Source organism: Xiphophorus maculatus, chromosome 2 (assembly GCF_002775205.1).
Source record: "Xiphophorus maculatus strain JP 163 A chromosome 2, X_maculatus-5.0-male, whole genome shotgun sequence".
Lineage (NCBI taxonomy): Eukaryota > Metazoa > Chordata > Actinopteri > Cyprinodontiformes > Poeciliidae > Xiphophorus > Xiphophorus maculatus.
The window spans coordinates 19,158,016-19,166,413 of record NC_036444.1 but is presented as its reverse complement, the minus strand read 5'-3'; the positions used below and the strand labels follow the sequence as shown (position 1 = coordinate 19,166,413).

The 8,398-nt window shown below is 39.0% G+C and overlaps 1 protein-coding gene across 2 annotated transcripts in view; it reads left to right on the top strand.

Moving 5' to 3' along the window:
• Positions 1–1,053: 1,053 nt before the first annotated feature.
• Positions 1,054–8,398, top strand: part of LOC102224391 (polypeptide N-acetylgalactosaminyltransferase 18-like) — a 134,668-nt gene continuing 127,323 nt past the window's right edge. For both annotated transcript variants that reach the window (XM_023342692.1, XM_014473763.2), the window contains exon 1: positions 1,054–1,523. In XM_023342692.1, coding sequence (XP_023198460.1) covers positions 1,277–1,523 — 247 coding nt within the window. In that variant the 5' untranslated portion in view covers positions 1,054–1,276. The remainder of the gene's footprint in view (positions 1,524–8,398) is intronic.

Genomic DNA, 8,398 nt, shown 5'->3' with positions numbered 1-8,398 from the left:
TTTTATTCGAATATCCTGCATTGTATTTTGTATTTCAAAATGTATAAATGGATTGCATATCTGTGCTAAATCATTAAATAAAAGCTGGGAGAAAATATGCAGATGGCTTTTATTGTAAGCCATAGAGATCTAGAATTTTAAATGGAGTGCCTAATGACTTAGAAAGGTCGATTTCAAACGTAGTAGCTATTGGTGGAGAACCAGCCTAAAAAAGGTAAAAATCTAAGTAAATTGTGTACATTCATTTGTCATTCAAAAAATATTTAACTTGTTTTAGTCTTCCTAAATAACAATGTCTGGCGAAAAATACTTCGATACTTGTGTTAGTGAAGCACTCCTGGTGCAGTGTGCACCAAGTGAATTTTCCCAAACTCTTAAAAAAACTTTGCTACATAAACTTCTCAAGGCTGCTATACTCTTTGTTGCATGCACTCCTTTTTTATTACCACATTTTTCCTTCCACTCAACTTTCCACTTTTGCTAAAGAGGCTGGCTAGAGACTAGCCAGCCTCTTTAGCAATAGCATTTTGTTGCTTACTCTCCTTATGCAGGGTGTATGTCTGCATGATGACTGTAACTTTAACGGTCTCCCTGTGATTGTGTTGGCTATCACGGAGAGCACATTACCTTCACATTGATATTTTATTGATTATAATAATTAATTTTTTTTGCTTCCCATTGACCGTAACATACCATTATTCAGACCAACAGTAGTGAATATGTAAAAGAGAGAAACTAATGAACTTTTCTACACTATTTTCATGTAATTAGATGTCCCTGTACTTTTGCGCTTTCCACAAGCCACCTGTTACCTTTAAACCCACTCACCACACTCTGTCTGAACTGCACCCAGCAGTTCCGTATCTGCCCGGGTCGATTGCATTTCTGCGTCCATGCATTACCGTCCTACCCCTGCGTCTTCATCTGTGCGCTCCAGCTGTGAGGGGGACCGGCAGAGGCCAGCAGATCCCGCCTCCTCTGCTGCGATTGGCCCGACGGGAGGCAACAGGGGGGATTTGCTGGCTTGTGTTTCACATCTTTGCAGCGGCTGAGCGCAGCGTGGCTCTCCGGCTGCACAGCGTGGGCTCTCTCTGAATCATATAGTCAGATGACTTTCATTACGGCCGCTGAACGCATTTGGAGCATTCTGTCAATGCAGCAGAGAGCGAAGAGCGCGGAGACGGGCTGAGCTGCGCGTTTGGACACATTTATCCCGAGTGCGTCTTCCGCTCGATCCACCTGCCGGCGCGCAGGGAGCCCGTGGAGGGATGTCGCGATGTTGTGCACAAGGAGAACTAAAACTTTGGTGTCGACGTGCGTGATCCTGAGCGGCATGACCAACATCGTGTGCCTGCTGTACGTCGGCTGGATCACCAACTATGTGGCCAACACCGGGAGCAAAGTTGCGGAGAGCGGTGGCGGGGAGACGGACAGAAAGTTGGAGGAGGACGGCAAAGGTGAAACGCTGAGGATTATGGAGCGTTTGGAGCGTCTGGAGAGCGTCGTGAACGAGCACATTAAAGGTCAGTGATGTTCCGCTGAGGGTCTAAGCGGGTCAGAAGCAGCTCTGGTGTACAGCTGGAGGTGTTTCAAAGAGCCCAGCAGTTTTATCGACATTTAGATTAACATTTGAAAAACAACTCGACATGAAACTTTGTTCTCGCTTCTTAAGGGAAACTTTGCTGTTTTTTTCTCTCAAGTTCTACTATAGAGCTACTTATGTTAATTTTTACACTTATAATATGAAGCCGGTTAAATGTCAACAGTCACTCTGGCATCTGTTGTAGGTTGCACCATATGTACGCCCTCATACCACTTAATTTATGAAGACTGTGTGAAGTGGGTTTTTTAAGAGGCTGCAGCAGAACTGTCCCAATAGAGCCCAGATATCCCTAAAAGTGTTTCATATTAATGTGAGTTAATGATCCCCTGCAGACATTTTTAAAAGGATCTGGAAATGCATCCAATTACCCTTTCCCCCCTTTCTGAAAAATCCAGCCAATGGTCGTATAAAGAACTGAAATCTGAAAAAAGTCCAATTTGTCCAAAATGATGCTTTAAATTAAAATGTCACCTGCTTGGAGAAACTTTGCCCCACTGCTGACTGAAGTGGAAATCAGCTTAATGAATTAACTCAGTTTTGCATTTCCATCTGAAGGCAAGAAAGTATAAGGTGATCTTACATGATATTTGGAATGATAGGGAAAAATCTTACCAGCTGGAAAACCATACTAGTCACAAATAACATTACGACCACTGAAAGAATGGCTGCCACAGATCCCTTAAGGAATATCCATCCTGTATTCAAATGTACTTGAACCTATGAACTTCAATATTTTCAGTACCAAATCTCACCTATAACTTATTTAAATTGTATATTGTTTTCTGAAAATCTTGTGTTACATACTTTTTTCTGTTTATTTTGCATTTGGTTCAAAGCCCACCTAAAGGTATTATTAAACATGACATATTACCCCTATTGTTTGGCTTGTCTTTACCCCTAGACACGCCAAACTAACTCAAAGCAAGTAAAATCTGGTGTTTATTATTTATTGGAGACTCACTCACATTTCCTTTACCCATAGATTATGACTAGAAGGAGAAAAATTACTTGTTAAAGCGGGTACGAATTGATCCTGGAAAGGTTGATTGTGGCAGTCATTACTAGCCGTTTTTCTTTTGATTCAGGTTGAAAATGTAATATGTAGAATTGCACAAAATATTGAATTTGAGTTGTCATAACTATATCACTATGTGCAATACAGCAAAGGATGAGTTGGATTCAAAATTTGGTAGGAAGCTACACTTTGTAGTAACAGACAATCAGGCAATCACACTGTGCATTTTAATATTATATTTTGCCAGTTGGACCGTCTCTTGTTGCTCTGGTTTTTAGCAGCTGAGATGCTGTAGCTCACGGAGAGCGGTGGAACATTGCGTAATGATAAAGTGTTAGGAACATTTGTGTGGGAATTTTTAGCAGCTGTGTCACAATTAAACATTTTCTTAAAAATTTGCAGCCTTAGTTATACAGTTTTTCATGTTTATTTCTTCTTTAAAAAATAATTTCAAATACAATTTGAATTTTGTATTTGCCTGTGTAGCTGTTGTCAAAGTCATTTTCTCTTTAGTACAAAGTGTATTGACTGCATTTCTTGCTCATCCATCTCCCAGTGACACTGACACTGTACGTGTTGTTCACCATAAACTGTCCAGTTTCTCCACCTGGACAATCCTGAGCTCTGGCTTCACTAAGATTAGAAAATCAACCTGGGTAAATTGACTTGAGATCATCCTCGTTCGCATTGAGATGCATGTAAAACTACATTTTATCTCCCACCACTAAAACACTTTTTGTAGCTGTTTGTTAGGAAAACACATTTTGAACTCAGAACTAAATTTTTTGCTGCATCCTGTTTGAGATTGCCTTTACAGTGACCTGTTGTTCTGTTAATTCTGCTGAACTTTGACCTATAGAGCATCAAGACTGACTGAAGAATCATATTCATTGGTTAGTGTCCTACTTTAAAGGACTATTTGTGATTGTGTCACTGGCCCATTTGCAGCAGTCTCTGACCAATTTCTTATCTAAATTCAGAAATCAGACTAGGTCAGTTCAGTTGTCAAGCAGAATAGCTTTTGGGACCCAAACAAGAGCTCAAACTGGTTTGTTTACTGTTGTCAGAAAATGATATTGCACACTGCTAAATTGTTTCAGTTATACATAGGCAGGAATAGCTTCCTCCTGGGTCCTTCATGTTTAATTACTCCCCTCCTTAGATCAGCACAGAAACGAGTCAACACAAAATAGGAAGTGGGACAGACCCTTCTTGTATGGACCACTAAATAGGACACAATACTGTAACTGAACGTAGATTTCAGTGAAGAGATGCCCGCTGTGGGAACGGCAACAGAATGAAAGCTCATGTTCTCTGGGGCGAGGTTTCTTCTCTAATACTCCCATCATCATAAAGTAATTCATGGGAAAGATAAGAAGCAGAGAAACTTTGTTTATCCAGGATTATTATTTTTTGCTTCAGATTAGCTTGCTGGGAACTGAATCTCAATCAGGAGTAAGACAGTGTCAAGACTCAATTAATAATCTTAGGAGGGAAACATCCTTTCCATGCAGAGGCCACCTTACAAGCATAGAGATTGCTACACTTCAGTGACTTGGTTCATTTGAGCAGCAAATTATGTGTTTCTAGTATAACAATGCTCGAAACCTTCTTTTTGCCCATTTTTGTCAGTATTATTCTTTCATCACTTAATGAGTTGGAAATGTGACGATTTTAAATTGCTCAAACTTCACATAAAAGAATCCCTTTTAACAGTGCTGCGAATAATTTAACAGGTGATTCTTTGAGCAGCAATTTCACAGACAAGATATCTATGAATGGACATTGATCAAACAGACACCTCTAAGAGGTATATCTAAATTAAATATTGGTAGATATCTAATTGTTCAGGTTGGGTTCAGTTTGAACGCAGTATAACAGTGAAAAGAAACAAACAGACATGCTAAGTTATATCTTTGTTGTTGTTTTTACTATTTTTTTAATTTTATTTTATTTATATATTTTTTTACAGAAACAATTGGTTAACTATAAAGTGTTCTCTAAGCCAAATGTTTCAAGGCTGAAACTTGGAGAAAAAAACTGCACTGTGTGTACTGAGACAATTGGCTATGAAACACTCACTGACCACTTTATTAGGTACACCCTTCAAGTACTGGGTTGTGCTGTAATTTTTCTTTTGGATCTGTCTAATTCTCCTTGACATGGGTTCAAAAAATAAGCATGATGTATAATTTATGTTTTGGAACATTTTAACAAACTTTAATATTTTATTTTATTATTATTATTATTATGCAGGTTCTCAAAAATACAGCAGTACTCAACTTAGAACTTTACATTATTCCAGCTGTTTGTACTCTGTTACCATTTTGGACAGTTTATTTCCATAAATTCAGAAACACTTTCTTAAGTGAAATGAGATGCAAAGATGTGAAGATATAAAAAAAATAGCCTAAAAGTTCTTATGTATCTTTAATGTAAATATGCATTAGCCTAACCAGTTCTCTACCTTGGTTTTTCTTCTTTTGCATCGGTCCTCAGAGATCTTGCTATGATAAAAACTCACTGATCATTTGCATAGTTAATTGCAGGCTGATGGCTCACCAGTTCAGCAGTTCAGAAGGTCTAACAGAATTTGTATGGATGTTGGAGTAGATTTAGCTTTATGAGCGCTCGCCTCACTCTTCTCCTCCACTTCACTCGGCCACTGGAGCTGGTGCCAAATTACATGAGCAGCCAGCGGCTGATATGTTTATGCTCTGTTACTGATACAAAAAGGCTTTACTGCAGCCTTATCATGTAGACGCAGGAGATGAACAAATGTATTTAATTGACTGCTTTAACTTATGCTCACCAAAACAATGCTCATCAGAGGGATTTTCAGATGCTGAAGGATTGTTCCATTAATATATTACATGTGATATACAGTATGTGCCGTATTTTTCGGACTGTAAGCCGCTACTTTTTTCCCACGCTTTGAACCATGTGGCTTATAGCCTGGTGCAGGAGACCACTGACATATGAGATGTATTTCTTTGCTTGTTCTTGGGTGCCTTCCTCACCGCTTTCTGATGCCGCCCTAAGCAACTGCCCATATAGTATAAATGGTTTATGACATTTTACTGCCATCCGTCTGTCAAAATGTCAAAAGATGTCAAAATGTCAAAAGATACTCTTTATTTGTTTCTTTTTTTATGTAGAAATTTAGTTTCTAATCTAGTAGGTGGGTAAAAAAAAGACTCCTCATTCTTGAATTGCTTTGTTCTTTTCAGTGACAAATATTTCTTTTGGTGAAATATTTTTTCTTGCCGGTGGATTGTTTTAATAGCATATTTTTAGCATTTACAAAAATATTTGTTGTTTTAGTTTAAAAATAATTCACTGAAGAAGGGTGATATTATTTTTACAAGTCATTTATGAAGTTTTGTGTGTTATTCTTCAAATATTAAACATTTCAAAGACCAACAGGGACCACAGGATTTTGTTGTTGTCTTGTAGAAGTACGAGTTGATGCTGAACAGAAAGTCAGTTTAATCAGAAACCAGATCCCATGGCTCTACTTCACTTTATCTGTTGTCTTGGACAGGTGACACCTTCCCCTGTTGCTTCTGAGAACATTTAGCCCTCAGAACTGTGCATGTTTTTGCACATCCGCAGGTGTTTGTTTCTACACTTCCGGACATGTGCGATGTCCATGATCAAGATAATTAATTCAAAATTATTAATTTCTGGTCACAATTATTTTCCCAGTGTTATGACTTGTTGGATCAGTTTTCAGCTCCTTCCCATCCTGCCAACCACACATTTTATTTTTAGAAGTCTTTCTGAGTCAATGCTAGTTGATCTGTTATGACAGTCTTATGAGGAAGAGGAGTGTGCGTGGTAGGCGTCTGAGGCTCTGTGTGTGAGTCTCGGTGTAAGTTGTGTGTCTCCCGTGCCATCAAAGATTCATGCCAGTGGTGTGAGAGCTGCTGTTGATGTTCCCGCCTCCTTATGGAATCTCTGTATTGCTGCATGAGCAATTCAGTTTCTGTTAACGTCCTGACATTAGTCAGTTTAGGCTGCCATGACCGTGTAACACACAAGTACTTGGGGAGGAGAAAAAAACTCCCATCTTTTTCTTCTTTTGTTTGTTTTTTTTTTCTCTCCCAGCTGTACTACAGATGCCCTAGGATATTCTGATATAATACAGTTTAGGGGTACACCAGAGGAAGCAATGAAACAGAGATCCACACGGATAGCCAGAAGCTGCTGGTTTGTTGAATATTACATTAAAAGTTGCCTGAGTCTCATTGAAGGTTTCAAACCTCTCCCCACCTCCCCTCCGTCCACCGTCACACCACCAACTTTCAAAGCAGAGTGGCAAGAAAGTTGTCATAAATGTGCAATGAACCCACCTTTACATTCGTCTTTGATCTGTCAAATGCAGGGAGGTGTGACACTCACAATCCTGAAAGTGTCACTTTTTGCAGATTGAAGCCAGATGACTTTGTTGCACCTTCTCCACACACTTGCATCTCTGTCAGTCTCAGGTGGCAGCTTACAGAGTTTAAGTTATGCTTCAGCAGGGCTTACAGGTGTTGGCAGGTGACAAAATTAACACACGTTTATGCATTTTTCTCTAAAGTGCAGTACGTTTAAAGCACCAAGGGGGAATTCAACAGGCAGTTTAATTTCGTCCTGTTTTTGTTGCTGTTTTGCATGTGCAACCAGATCTATCCGGCTCTAACCTTTTTATTGCCTTAGGCGAGATTATGGTTTCAGCTGCCCCAACATTCTCCCCACCATCCCCCTTCCTTATTAAAAACACAATCTGGATCCCTTTAGAAGTTACGACTCTTATTATTTTCTGTCTCTATGGAGGTATACTTTTTTTTTAAAGATTTGTCTATTTTGCTTGCATAGCAATCTTACATGGATGGACATATGTGGCAAAAATATCCTCCTGTCCAGGACAGATGTAAACTAGTCTTATCTTTTACTGAGACGTTCAAGCAGAACATTCAGCTACAGCAGAGAGACTACTGGACATGTTCAGCATAAATTAATTAGTAAAGATCATGGAGCTATAAAATAAGGGACATTGCAAAACACTTTTATAATACCACAGCAGCAGTATATGCAGTATCATGTTTAGGCAATTGAGATTTTCTCAGACTAGATAAGTAAAAAATAAAGCAGAACCTCAACATAAAACAACACTGAAGAACGCATAGCTGTAGTTCTCACAAATGACTTCATGAATTTGCCTGTGAATGCTAAATGTTTACTTAACGAACCAAATGTTTTGGGTTGTTTTTTTTGCGCTGCCCTTTGTTCTAACAAGGCTGCTGCTTCTCCTTATTCTGATTTTCATCAGGCTTGGACACTGAGAATTGCATTTAACCAAAAACCTTTGTCCACTGTTAGTCATTGCATAGAGAAACTGACAGTCAGCTCCATAACAAGGCAAGGATGAAGCCTGATAAATTTCTGCTGCAATCTGGGGTTACTTTGACTAGGACAATAGTGACAGAATGAACAACAGTGTTCCCAGTGTGAGTGAAATACTTTGACTCCCTCTGCCTATTAATTGCCCAAATGAGAGTTTAAGTACTAAATGGCAATTTTAAATACCAGATCTTTGAAAAAAAGAATTTTGTTTAGACGTGTCCTCCTGTGCTTTCATTTTTCTTTATGTAAAGGAAACACAACCTTCCTATTGAAATACCTATTGAGGGTACAGAATGTTTCATTTATTTTGCAGTGGAAAAGGTTTGCCTTCAAGTCTGTCTGCCAGGAAGTTTCAGGAAGTCAGCTAAATCGAAAGAAGGGTTGTTCAT